Below are 14,257 nucleotides of genomic sequence, written 5' to 3' on the forward strand. Positions count from 1 at the left end.
ATGGGTATGGAAAGGCAGCTAAACTCAAAGGCCCAGAGCACCTTTCAAATGAAGATAGGCTTGAGAACATGGGGTGTTACTTTAAGAAGGAACACAGAAGTTTGTAAAATCATGATTGCTTGGAGCGAGCAGCTAGAGCGAAATGTCTTCTGCTTTCATAACACTTACGTACACTCAGTGTAGCTGATGGACTAGGTGCAGGACTTTAAAAGGAAGCACTTCTTCACACATAATGTAAGACAATAAGATGTGAGGATAGTCACTAGCAGCTTGGCAACTTCTTAAAAGGATTAGGCAAATTAATAAAGGCAAGGTTCATCAAAGTCTATTTTAGTTCAATGCAGTGCTACTTTTTGAGGAAAAAAGGTGCCAGAACTCACCATGAAAGCCTCCCTCATTCTCTTAGTATGGCAAAGGCACCCACCTGACAGGTGCCAGAACTAAGTTCGAGTGAGTTCCCCCTGAAAATAGCCCTGGCTAAATGGAACCTCCATTTTCAGGGGCAGCACAGCTCTGACTATCAGATGAACAAAACACCACAGAGTGACTATCACCTTGCTTATGAACTTCTAGAGACATCTGACTGTCTACTAGAAACAGAATGCTGGACTTGATAAATCCAGCAAAGCAATTATTATCTTCAAATTTATTGAGATGAGTCTCATTGGTAAAATAATTAAATTAGGAGCCAGTACAGTTAGATCTTGAAATTCTTAGGAGTAGCCCAATGCCATAATCTGAGCCACATACTCTTGATCAAAAGAAATTAGCAACATCAAATTCATCACTTGGAATTTAGGTCTTTGGAGATTCCAAATTAGTCCACCGTTTAGTAAAACAAGTCCCTACCCCGTCCTCATCTGAGACAAACTGTAAGTGTAGGAGGAGCTTAGAGAACTATCAATCTCAGCCCTTTTCCTCTTGCTCTTCTCTGTCTCTCTTCTATAATGGTTAGTATTTGTTATCTCCACCGTACACAAGGTAAATATTAGCATTAGGGTAGCTGGGAAGTGACTCTTTGGCCACTTGTACAAAGAGCAATTGCACAGTCCCCACCTCCAACAGATTGCAGAGTTTGAAGAACACAGAGTCTCTTTCTAACACACAATAAAGCAGAGAGATTTGAGAAATTGGTCTAGCTTACTGGGATATTTAGGCAGAGCCTGAGTTCAACCACAGGAGAACATCCAGACAAAGAGTTCGGCCCATGTATGAAGGGAAACTTTTGAAGAACATTCGCAAGCTGTCAAGACTACAACACTGCTTCCTGTAACATCTTCTCAAACCTGAACCTTTGTGAAGGCTGAGATCAGACTAGTAGCCCTTCTTAGTTCAGCATTTCTAACTTCCTGAACAAGTCCCCCTTTCACCTTATAACATCTGCTACAATCTCTTTCCCATTCCTACATACAGATCTAGTAAATATTAATAACTGCCGATCCATCAGGTTGCAGCAGAAGGAAAGATGGGAAGCAGGGCCACTCAATTATCTCAGCTAAAAGGCTATCTCCATTTGGCTTTACCTCTCCTTGACTTGTTTACCTCTCCTTGACCTTGTAATAATTTCGTAACTTAAAAACTGGTACCCAAGTCTGCTTAATTCTCGCCACCTTCTAAACATGACACAAAAGATAGTAAACTATCTTGTGTGTTTGAGCCCTTACATAAGTGGCTCAAAGAGTTTTTTTGTCTGAGACATTATCACAGGACCCCCAACCCCTTGTTTTCAAACCATGTGCATCATGCAAACAAGTGCATATGCTTAAAAGACTGGCATAAGACACCTCCCTCCAATCTGTGATTGGTTGGGATCAGCGCAACCAACAAACGTGCTTGACACCACATCAGCAATGACAGAAGATTGATATTTTGACTCATGCGTGGATTTCTTGGGTTTTGGCATCAGCAAGTCACTTTGCAGCTGTGTCAATATTGATACATGCAAAAGCTGCACCACTCACTTGGAAAAGACAAAAAACATACAATACATGCCAGCCATTCTAGATCACTGCTCCAAATCCTACTGCCTCAAAAGACTGCTTCCTTTGTGACTGCTTGTAAATGTTCCACTGGGTGAGCCCAACAGTAGGAAGTCAGTACTGTAATCTCAAGCATCTGTTTACTTTATCAAAACAGTTTGGAAATGGGGGGGGGGGGTAGCAGAGACGTAGGAAAAGCAACAAGTGTAGTTATGTGACCTATTGCTACCAGCACCAAATGACAGCTGGCCCATCCTAAGTATCCAAGAAGGAAGCATGTGGTAAATGAACACCACTTTGCAGAGGCTGTGACCATATAAATAAATTATATTGTTGACAATGGGAGCCACCTAGCGAATGAATAAACCCAAGTGCAAACCTCAATGTATTTTCTGGAAATAGCAAAGCACTAAGGAAGAACTGTTAAAATGTCATATTGGACCACAGACACTAGCAATCCAGTTTCTACCCAGCCGTGAAGTTTTGATTTGGCTTTGGGCAATTCAGACTCTCTTGGCTCAGTTTCCTATGTGTTAAAATACCCGACTGGCCTATCACCACAGGATGCTGGGAAGAAGAAAATTACTCTCAAGTAGTGAATACAACGGCATAAAGTGATATAAAAAATGGAAAATAAAAAAAATCCCATCCAAAATTAATTCAAATTAGCTTGGACCAAAACTACTAACTATACATTGCAACACTATGGTGCAACATGACCTCCTGACAGGAAGTCTGTGATACTCACCGTCAAGGAAAAGCTAAACAAAACAAAAGTATAAAATTTGGCAAAGTACTATGTTAAAACGAGACAATGTAATTAAGCATCATTTTCATTTGTCGTTGTTTTTATATACTGTAATGAAATGCATTACAGGCATAGCAAAGCTCTTCCTCATTGATTTACTTCCATGTGAATGAAAACTGTCACCATTTGAATCTTGCTCCTGCAGTATGAAGTGGTCTAATCCAGCAACACAGGTATCATATGCTACTGCTGAGATGATATTTACCAGATCCAATGAACTGGTTTGATTTTAAAAGCAAACCTTTGGATTACAGTTGCAGCTACTCTGGGATCTACAATTCTCACTCAGATTGCAATGTGTTGACTTGGGCAAAACCCAAACACTGTCTTGGTAGGTATCAAACAAAAGTCTCTGGGCAGTCAGGACCCCACATCATGGTAATAATATACATAACCAACAACCACAATTTGGCTAGATTGCATGGTGACTATCACAGCATCACCAGCACAAGCCCATGGAGAGGTGTAACTGGCAAAAGAAACACCTTTATGTTCTGTCTGAGTCACACGATTGACTGCATGTGCTACCTCCGCAATGTTTTTGAGAGCTGCTTATATCACCAAGAAATGTGGGAGTTGGATCTTAGCCAATGTTGTCATTAACTGTAATTAAAGCAGGCATCTGATGGCTTCATCCCCTACTCAGATGCAGCAAGTATCAAGTTAAAGCACATCTAAGCACAGCTTGGGCAAATGAGTCAGGAGCAGTAGCTTCCTGTTATTTATACCTTTGAAGCTAAAGAACTTTGAACCCTCACTGGTGTTGACATAATCCTTGCACACCTCAGAAAATTGTTGGAAGTTCCTGCTCTTTTACTTTAAAAAAAGATATACTTTCGACTGCATTAATTTTTGGACCATATGTGTATAACTATGTGGGAATCTGCAGAATCTTCACCACTCAGTCAGTTTTGCCACGTTTTCACTAAACGTATGTAACACACAAGCAGAACTGGTACAGTTCCTGACAGTGGATCAATTTGAAACAAATTCTGATAGTATAGAAAAGATGCATGGTGAAGGCTTTCTTCCAGGCATAGCCTCATCTATCAGGCTTTTGCCCAGGCTTGCGGGCTTTCGAAATGATGGTGGGAATCCAGCCATAGCCTTGGCCAAACTGAAGTCACCTATTCCCTTCTAGACATTCCAGTAGATATTTCATAACCCACATGCTGTTTTCTTGCAAACACATAGAAAGAGCACATTTAGACTTCCAAAGATGTTTTAATGCCATCTGCAAAAAAAATTGACGGTCATGTCCCCACCTCCACCTCCACCACCTCTGCCACTGTGCTAAAACTGACACCCTCTTGAATAATAAACATGTCACTGGTGGAGCCCTGCTCCTGCACAATGATGCATTCTTTCTCCGTGTCCGAGACAGCAATCTCAATGACGTTCTTGTGCTTGGCAGAGCTCTGCTGTGCAGTAACATAGTGCCCATCATTGGTGATAAGGAGCTCTGTGTGGTTTCCAGGCCCTGCCCTGTCCACAGAGTGCACTACCAGCACAGCTGGCTGCTCTGAAGCTGGCAGCTCCTGGGGGGCTTTCGTGCCCCTTTTGGATGGATCCCCATCTAGGTTTCCTTTGTGCTCAAGCTGGTGACGTCGCAGGCTCTGGGGGAGGGCGTAGCCCATGCCACAAATTTGGCACTGGTGCGGCTTGTCAGCGTGGTGGGCTCTCTGGTGGCGTCGCAATTTTGTGGCCAGAGGATAGGATTTGGGGCACAGATGGCAGCGGAAAGGGCGCTCGCCTGTGTGCAAACGTTCGTGAGCCCGTAACGTGTGGGGATCACGCAGTGCTTTCCCACACACTGTGCACAGGTGAGCCTCACCTGTGTGGGAGATCAGGTGACGGCGCAGCTCAGGGCGCTGCGGGAAGGCATCTCCACAGAAGTGGCAGTGGTAGGGACGCTCCCCTGTATGCAACCGAAGGTGCCCACGGAGATTGCCCTGCTGGCGGAAAGACTTGGGGCAGTAGGGGCAGGTATACGGGCGTTCCCCTGTGTGCAGCCGCATATGGTTGCGCAACGACCCAGGGTTGGCCAGCTGCCGCTCACATATCACACACTGGCAGGCGGGGGCAGCAGATGGCCTTGGCTCCTTAGCCTGGTGGGTTTTGCGATGGATCCGAAGAGAGGGCCGGCGGGCAAAGGATTTCCCACAGTCAGGGCATACAAAAGGGCGCTGGCCTGTGTGCAGCACCTGGTGTTCTTGAAGGTCCCGTTTGGTGCCGTAACTCTTGTGGCACTGTGGGCAGGGGAATGGCCGCACCCCTCGGTGGCCCAGTGTGTGCGCTTTAAAGCTTTCTTCCGAGCTATAGCTCTTGCCACACTCTGTGCACAGGAACGGTTTGTGATCAGTGTGCACAAAGTGGTGCTTCTTCAGGTGGCACAGCTGCAGGAAGGCTTTGCCACACTCTTCGCACCGGTATCGTCGTTTGTGGTCTGCCTCCTTGAGCTGTGGAGCACCACCCATGTTGCTTGGAGACACTTCCTCCTGCTTGGGATTTTCTCTCTGCTCCTCTGCCCTGTCCCTGGGTGTAGACATGGCACATCCACTGGGGCCTCCATCAGCACAAGATTGGCCCTTCAACACCTCCACCTTCTCAGCCAAGTGAGCACTGGGTTGAATTGCACTGGATGGGGGCAGCTGTGAACACATGTCAGTCGGTTTTACCTTGGATAGTGTCTCATTCACTTGCTCCGTTTGAGGATGCAGCACACCATCCTCTTTACTTCCACCCTTCTCAGTCACAGAGCAGCTCACAATGGGCTGCTTCTCTCCATGCTGCTCCTTGGAGTCCTTGAGCTCATGTTGCAGGAACCCATCTTCATTCCTTTTCTTGTGATCATTTTCCAGACCAGGAGGTTGCTTGACTGGCAGCTTCTTATCCAGCAAAGGAAGACAATGGGCTCTGGCTTTCTGCTGCACAACCTTGGGGATATCAAGAGCACCTGCAATTTGAACCAGTAACCATTAGCTCCCTTAACAAAGAAAACAAAGTAATTATTGACACTTCAAGGTGAGACTTCTGTTTCTATGCACTGCTCCACTCCCCACCCACTGCCTCAATCATGCTGAACAGAGATCTTTTGCAGAGCACAGAGGCTTGAGAAATCCCACTAGTTATCAAAGCAGTGCTTCTGAGAATTGAAACATAGCTGGTTTTAGCTAGGGAACTCTGCTTGAATTTAAATATCCTAAAAGTTTAGAATTTGGGGAGGAATATTTCAGTATCTTCTGTAAGGCTCACTTTGGAAGCACAGCTTCCTTAATCTTTTTGATGCACATTGGATTTCTCTGAAGTGCTTTACTACATAACTCAGAATGAGGTTACAGAAATGTGTAGAAACAGCAAATTTCAACACTCTTATCATTTGTAATATTTGCTGTTTTCTTTAGAAAGCAAGAATTGCAAACTAAAACAGCTTATCCACACAGTCACAATACCAGGGACCTGTGTTTCTCCCTTATTTACAACAAGCAGAGTTACCTTGAGCAGTTTAATTCACCTAAGAAAATTCTTAAGGAAACAGACATGGATATAGAATGTCATAGGGAAATGAAGTTCTGTGTACACAATTGTGTGTGAGGAAACAGAGATAGTAAGGAGCCTGACTGATTCTAGCATTATAGACAGGAGTTGCCCACATATCTGAAAGGGCCAGGAACATAAGTAAGTAAATAGGCTCCTCAGAGTGTATGAACATGCAAATAACCGTAACTTAAAAGGAGGAACCATAATCTGTGCACTGCACCTAAAGTCAGGCATCTGGATTCTGCATCAAGAGCTGAAGCTTAAAGGCTGAATTACAATAATTCTTAGTGCCCCCACCAAACTACAACTCTCAAAGATTATTTGTGGGTGCCCATGATTGTTAAAATGGTATAAAACTAACACAAGCTTCTAGTGCAGACATACCCTCAGATATCTGATCAAATGTGCTCTGGCATGATAAACATTCTGATTCACCATGTGCACTTCTCAAAGAAATCGCCTCCTCCAGCACTGCAATAAAATAGGAAAGCACTGTTTGCAAGGGTGGGGCTGGCCAGTGCTGTTGAGCAAAATAAAGGTCACCGGCTAGAGGAGTGGACATTGGCCTGAGTTCCACTTCTGCCTGGCTGTGGGCTGATTGAATTGTCCTGGGCAAGAATATTCTTCCACACTTGGTTCCCATTCTCTGTACTTGGGATGCTGAAAGCCAGCCTCTCAGGGGATTGTACCCTGAAAGCACTGCAGAAATATTCCTTATTCACAGCAAGAGAGTGTATACATTCTGAACAAGTTGCCTCCCACAGTATCATTTGAAGGGGGAAAAGGAGCCCCTAACTTTCAAGTTAAAATATTACTATCAGTCTGAGTTTGTTCAAAAACAGATGACAATTTAGGTCTGTGAAAATCAAATCATGTACCATAAACTCTTTTTGTGAAAGGAAGGACAAAACACAGGGTGCTTCAACTACAGTTGCCTGGGTGTGCAGAACTTGGCAGCGGAGTTCTTTGCTTAAGGAACATGCATGTTTCTATTACCAAGTATGTTAAGTCATTTTTTTTAAAGAATAAAAGCCCTTCCTGTTTCTGATGCTGTTTAAATCACCCGTGATACCCCCTTCTGACTAAGATTCTAGGAATTCAGGTACAGTACCTGCAAAGGAATCTATTGCATCGCCATCTAGGGAAGCATCTCCTTTCTGTGTCAAAGTCTCTGCTTCCACAGTGGTGGTCTTAGCTAGCTGCTCCTCTACCGTTTTCCTCTCTGCGACAAATACCCCATCGGATATATTTGCTGGTGCATTCTTTTCCAGGCAAGCGGGACTGGCCTCTGCTAACCAGTACAGCAGTTCACTGCCAGCAGCAATGGGACAGCATATTTGGATGTGGAGCTCCCCATTGATCCATACTAATGCCACATTTGCCTCATCTTTATCCCGGCTTTGCTTCACCAAGCTGTAAAACACATTATGCCAAGCATCAGTATCCAATATGGGCTTTGTCCGAAGCACAGGGGCATGACAAGGCTCTAGAAGAGGCAGTGCAGGTGGGTGTTATGCGAGACTTAAGGGGGCCTCAGTAAGGTCTATCAAATAATATGTCTATAGATCCTGACGGTTTTTTTGAGCAGACCCCTAGGAAAAGTCAATTCAGAATACTTTTTCTGAAGTTACCTTTTGTTGAGACAGATTTTTGAGTCCATCTAACTCAGCATTGTTCACATACACTGACTGGTAGTAGTTCTCCAGAGTTTTAGGCAGGGGTCCTCCTTGGTGGTACAGTGATTGAACCTTTAAACTTTCCTGAAAGCAGTTTATGAAACCATACAGGTAACAAAACACCTAGTTCAAACAAAATGGATTCTTGATAGTGGCCATGCAAGAGTACTGATTAAGGGTACAAAAGACTTGCGGCTGCTTCAACGTTTGTTATATTTAAAGTCACATATAGGACGTTTCATCAGCACAAAATTGCTGGCTCATGACTGATTGGTTAAATTGCCCTCTTCAAAGGCTAAATGAATATATTTAGCTTTACCATTCTATTTTTTAGGAAGATGAATAATTATTTAAGAGATCTTTGTTAAACTGAATAGAAATTTATTGCTAGCTGCAAAATATTGAGTTGTATTCAATTAAGTCCAGGCAGAATAGAGCCAATGAAATTAATGAGCCTAAGTGAGTCAAGTCCATTAATGTAAACAGGTCTACTCAAAATAGGACTAGCACTGAATATCACTTACTGATTTTATTTATGTTTTTAAGGGTGGAATTCATCATAGAGATATTACAATCCTATCAGCAAAGGCATTTCAGTTGCTGGACAGAACAATCTCCCCTCTCCTTCCCCTGAACACTCTTCTGGGGATTTTGGCATGAGAGAAGGGAGGAAGTTCCAGTGCACTGGCTCTTATTAGAACACCTGCTTACTTGAATATGTCCCACTTTTTCTTCTCAATTTTTATGAATTTAAGTTTTTTTCTATGTAAATGGAGTTCATTTTTTAAAAAGCTGTAATCCACTTAGTTTCCTTTCCAGATGAAAACATGGAATGCATGTATCATAATTATTGATAAGAGGCAACTTAGATGGATTAACACAGAGGTTTTTTGTCAATATAGCCTAAGAGACCAATAAGCCTGACATTTCAGCTCGCCCGAGAATTCTCTAAGGAAAACTTGACCATCCTTCAGGGAGGGTTCATGTTTCTGATTCTGCTCCAAGAAAACACAAAGCATATACTTGTTTATTTTGCATAAATGTATTACATTTGTAATATTTCTTTGCCAGTATTTTAAAGGAAGTTGAACAGGATGGGAAGAAAAGTGAGATTCTGGGTATGGGCAGGGAGTACCAGTGAGGAAGAGAAAAAAGGAAACCACAAAAGGAACTGAAACTTACAGTGCATTCTATATATCAGGAGTAGCCAACATTGTACTCAGTAGGTGCTGCTGGACTGTAATGCCTACCATCCCTGATCTGGGGGGAGTTGCAGTCCAATTTTGGGAGGGATTATTCATTTGCTTTTAGATCAGGGGTGGGGAACCTCCAGGCTGAAGACCAGATTTTGACTGCCAAGGGTTCCAGTTTGGCCCAGAAGGCAGTTCCCACCAAATTACACCCACCTGCCCCATACATGACATCATATATGGGGCAGGTAGAGACACAGACGCCAATACACATTGGGAGCCTGACTGTGCATTGGTTAGGGAAAGCAGGCTTCAGCTCTACTGCCCAGATAGGTGAGATCCAATGCTTCCCCTAGAGTTCCCTGCAAAAAGTAGGATTCGGCTCTCCTGCCCATCAGTTGACGGGTGGAAGAATGGAAGCCTGCTTGTTGCAGGAATCAGCTGCTTGCTGCATTGCTGTGGGGGGTTTATAGAGCTCCTTGCAAGCCCCGCACAGCAATCCAATTTCTGCTTTCCTGCCAGTCAGAACCACATTACAGCTTCTGTGACACAAGATAACCCAAGGAGAAAGGACAGTGACTCTGCTGAGTTTCTTCCTCATTCTGTTGGTTGACCTGCATCCCTACCCTGTAGCTGATTTCCTTCAGCATTAGGAAAAAGTTGCAAGATGAGAAGAAAGACAGCAGAGGAGCTGCTCAGCTCCTGGGGTGACAGAGGAAAAGAACAGAGCTAGTTGCTATTAAACAGGCCAGTTTCTATATCTGCAGCAAAAATGTTTATTGATCACATATTTATCACCCATTCTTCAGTGGCTAACATACCAGAACCGATATATCCTCTCGCAATATCACCAGTTACTTTTGGATTTACAGAGGCATACAGAGTCATCAGAAATAAATTCCAGGATCATATCTGATTTTGGCTCACTTGACTGCCAGTTGGTCCCAACCATGGAGCAAAGTTTATCATCTCATTGCTCTGTTATATATCTGGATTGATTTTTGAGATGTGTGAGAATAAAGTCCTTCACATCATCATATGCTGAAAATTCATCTGGCTGCTTGTAGAAACCATCAAGTGATCACTGCACTACGGTTTGTCATAACAAACACTGAGCTTGTGGTGCAGCCACAAGCTTTTCAACAGAAATGGCCCCATGCTGGTTGCCGGAAAAACGTTAAGTGCTGTTGGTGAGATAAATACTAAAGTCTGATTCTCACAACTTACATAATTTTCAGCCTGACTCAAGCAGGATTGATAGTAAAACATCTATGTGGTTTACAAACAAGTTAAAAAACAGTTTGCATGAATTGACCCTAACTTGTTCATTATGGTTTGAATGATCGTAGCCAACAAACCACTTCATTAGATGTATGAAGTTTGCTGAGAAAGTTGTGAAGCAGAACGCACCTTTTCCAGCTTGCTATCCTGTTGCAAGCAGAAGCCTCTTTCCAGCAGGCTGGTGGAAGTTCCTGAAACACGAGAGTAAGGGGAGTCCCAGTTAGAGAGGTATTTTAATTCCCACGGGCAGATCTTAAGCCCAGAACTAATGGGCTAGCTGTCCTTTTCACCTGAGGGTCAATTCAACAATCAAGCTGGCATATTAAGAATGAGTGTGGTGGCCTATGCCCTCAGGGCCAACATACATATAGTGTAGGCAATATGCTGTTAGGTCTTCCAATGTCTTTTTATTTACTTGACAGCAGCTATGCACCCTCACCTGGATCACGGACTTCACACTGTTTACTCTGTTGAAATTACCATCCTAAGTTTAAATGCACAGCTCACATCCTCTAGCAGCTGTGCGTTCAGTACTGTGGGCCCAATTTTATGGAACTCCCTTCTATTTGAGGTCAGACAATCTTCCTCCCTGTTGAACATTGGGTGCCTACTGAGGAGTTTTTATTCTGGCAGACATTTAAATGAAATTGACGGATTTATGGTTTCAACTGATTTTTATCTTTATTGTATTACACTATTGTACTTTATTTAAGAGACTACCGTAATTAAGCAATACATAATTTGTCAAAATAAAAATGAATGAGCTGTTGTTTGCCCTCCAGGAGGTGGGGAGGGAGTCAGGTAATGTCATGGGCCCCTCGGTCCTATCAGGATTGGGCACCTGGAGGTGGAGGGTGTGGGTCTTCTCCATACAACTTTAGATGTCAGAAAAGGGGAAACAAAGCTACATCCTCTTAGCTCTTGTCACCGCTCCTCTTGAGAGGCGCAGATAATTATTAGGGAGGGAGGACGACTCTGACTAGCCAGTGGGAGGAGCTGAGCAAGAGCAGCTGGAGGGAGAGGGGCAGGACAGTCTTGTGGCCACAAACCTGGCACCACTTTTGTAGGTGGGATCAGCTGCATCTACCCCAGAGAAGCACACACAGAAGCTGGCTAGTGAGGCAAGAGAGTCTCGTGAGTGAACATACTCCACCTAGTCTTTTTAAAACTTGGTGGGAGGGGTGTGACAACCATTGGGACATCTTCTAGCGTCATTCATAGAATCAAGAATTGTAGAGCTGGAAGGGAACTCGAGGGCCATCTGGTCCTGCAATGCAGGAATCTTTTGCCAATGTGGGGCTTAACTTGAACTCTTTACGACTGAACCTGTGCTTGCTGGTAGCCTGAGTAAAGATCGCTTCCTTACTCTGAAGTAAGCACTGTGTGATTTCAATCATGGAAATAAGGGGAAAGAGTTAATCATCTTCCCTAAGCACTGCTTCACCATCTCATTATCCTCCCTCTGCAGTATGTTTTTTAAGATATTAAAAAAATAATCCTAAAATACAGTGATTGCTACTATATCACATACAGTTCAGCCCTCAGATCTACAGTAACAATTATTGGCAACTACTGTAATTCAACACATGTTCAACTGAATTGTCAGAAATGGGATGAGCTTAGATATTATTTATAAAATCACTTTGGGGAAATATAGCCATGTGGTGAACTGTTTGTCTATAGAGCTTCAGCAGCTACAAACTATCCCCCCATTTTCATTCAGTTGTAGTAAATACTTGCCTCGCTAGATGGCCTGATACTACAGATGACCAACTCTCCCTACACAGTTGCGGTCACTCTGCAGTGACCTTCTAAGCAGCTGGGAGTAGTGCACAGTAGTGGCTAGACTATGTAGGAGACTAAAACTGCAGATAATAATAGAGGAGTAAGTGGCCTTGAGCAACAATAACTTTCAGTGCTCCTTCACAGAATTGTTGAATGGATAAGAATGTGTCTGAGTGTAAGTTGTCTTGAGTACTTACTAGTAAAGTGGAATATAAACTAAGCAGACATCATGCCACATTCAGTCAGTTTCAACCCATGCAATGAGCAGGGGTACGCCAAGTGAGGGCTGAGTTGTGTGCATGATGGAGCAGATACACGACTGCTTCATGAGGAAGGGAGAGACAAACTTCACCTCTGAAGCACATTCTCAATGGGACAACTAAGTAACATGAAGTGACTACAGTTCAGACTTTTATAGACAGAAAGAGGAAACAGTGGCACCAGAGCTAGATGTGTGTTCAGTTACCTTCTAACATGAAAAACCTTGCTAATTTGGACAAAAGGACCATCTAGCTCAGCATTCTAACAAGTCTGATATGAGGGCAATAGCCCACTCTGTCATGGTATTCAGTGGCATTCAGCTGCTGAAACACTGTGGCTAATAACCATTGGTATATATTCCCTCTGAACTTTTTAAATCATCTTTTAATGTCATCTAAGCTAGTGGTCCCCATATAGTGTGACAATGAATTCTGCATATTAATTATGAGCTGTGTAAGTACAGTACTTCCTTTTCTATCCTGTTCGTTAGCTTACTGGGAAGCTCTAGCATTATGAGAGAGGGGGAAATGCCTTCTATCCCCTTTCTCCCACCCATGTGCAGGTGTCAAGGATACCAGAAACCAATCGAAACTATTTTTTGGCCACCAAAAAGTGACTAGATAGCACTAAGACCAGGACAGCTGCACTTTGAAGAGAGAAATTGGGCAAGCAAGCTGCTTTCTTAACTGGTGGATATAACAAGCTGCGCCTGTCAGAATCCCTTCTCCCGGCAACCGAGAAGGGTCGGGCGTCTAGATGTGGTCGGCCGGGCAGAGGGTCGCGAGAGGGCGCCCCCACCGACCTGAGGGCTCTGACTGGAGGCCCAAACTTGCCCGCCCATCGCTCACCGCCGGGCAGGCGCCCGCCTCCTGCTCCTCTTCCTCCGGACCAAGCAGGAGCAGCAGCGCCCCCGGCTGCAAAGGGCTCCCCACACACCACACCCCAAGGCCCCTCTCGGCGGACAGGGAAGGGCCCAGGGCTAAGCCCCGCGGAAGGCTCCACACTGGGCAGCAGGACCAGCCGCCACCGCCGCGCGCGTCCGGGGGCCGACCTGAAAGGGAAGCAGAGACACGAAAGGGACGGTGAGAGCAGTCAAGGACGCGGGGCGGCAAGCGCTCTCCGCTCCCTCCCGTCTCCCGAAAGACACCCGCTCGCCCTCACTCTGGCCGGCGCTCTGCTCCATAACGGCTCCTGGGCGGAACGTTCCGCGCAGCGCGCCGTGTTTGCGCCCGGACGGCTTTTCCCTTTCTCTCGCCGGCCTTTCCCCGAGGAGGCGGGAGCGTGTTGCCACGGAGACTCGTCCTTTTTCCGGTTCGGAGGCGGATGTTTGTGAAAGGAGGGGGTTTGACAGGCGGGAGTGGCGGCTGCTGGCGAGCGGAGGAGCGCTCAGGGAGCGCGCAGCGCAGGAACTCCGTACTGGGCGCGCGTCGTCGGCGTCGGGGCTGCATCTCTTTCCTTCCCCCCACCGCGCACACCTTCATGAGATAAATAGTGAGTGGAGGCCCAGGCGCCGCTTCGAGGGGCGGGGCTCCTTCTGGGTTTATTCTCCTGCTTATTGGGGGGGGGGACGAGGGGCTGGGGACGAAGTTGAGGGAGGGCGCATGCGTCGACTCCAGCCTCAGCGTGACTTTCGGTGGGAAGGAGGGAGGTCTCTTGTCAAGCAGGGACCGCTGCCAGGCTTCTGGGCTGGGCTTCTGTCTCGACCCTCCCACCATTTCCGTGGGTGTCGTCGTTCTC

At 45.2% G+C, this 14,257-nt stretch overlaps 2 protein-coding genes across 7 annotated transcripts in view; one reads left to right on the forward strand and one right to left on the reverse strand.

Annotated features, from left to right (window-relative positions):
• The window catches only part of LOC128413097 (prothrombin-like), a 33,803-nt gene extending 19,802 nt beyond the window's left edge, over window positions 1-14,001 (reverse strand). The window contains exons 1-6 of one of the 6 annotated variants that reach the window (XM_053386941.1): window positions 13,682-13,813; window positions 13,369-13,571; window positions 10,604-10,665; window positions 7,439-7,740; window positions 6,712-6,798; window positions 3,992-5,743 (exon numbers count right to left, since the gene is read on the reverse strand). In XM_053386941.1, the coding sequence (XP_053242916.1) occupies window positions 4,041-5,743; window positions 6,712-6,798; window positions 7,439-7,740; window positions 10,604-10,665; window positions 13,369-13,571; window positions 13,682-13,703 (2,379 nt within the window). In that variant the 5' untranslated portion in view covers window positions 13,704-13,813 and the 3' untranslated portion in view covers window positions 3,992-4,040. Of the gene's footprint in view, window positions 1-3,991; window positions 5,744-6,711; window positions 6,799-7,438; window positions 7,741-10,603; window positions 10,666-13,368 lie in introns of those variants that run through there. The other 5 variants (XM_053386948.1, XM_053386955.1, XM_053386930.1 and 2 more) reach the window with 5 other exon arrangements.
• The window catches only part of ARHGAP1 (Rho GTPase activating protein 1), a 31,657-nt gene continuing 31,306 nt past the window's right edge, over window positions 13,907-14,257 (forward strand). The window contains exon 1 of the mRNA XM_053387066.1: window positions 13,907-14,011. The gene's annotated coding sequence lies outside the window, so the exon portion shown is untranslated. The remainder of the gene's footprint in view (window positions 14,012-14,257) is intronic.

The sequence above is a fragment of the Podarcis raffonei genome, chromosome 1 (assembly GCF_027172205.1).
Source record: "Podarcis raffonei isolate rPodRaf1 chromosome 1, rPodRaf1.pri, whole genome shotgun sequence".
NCBI lineage: Eukaryota > Metazoa > Chordata > Lepidosauria > Squamata > Lacertidae > Podarcis > Podarcis raffonei.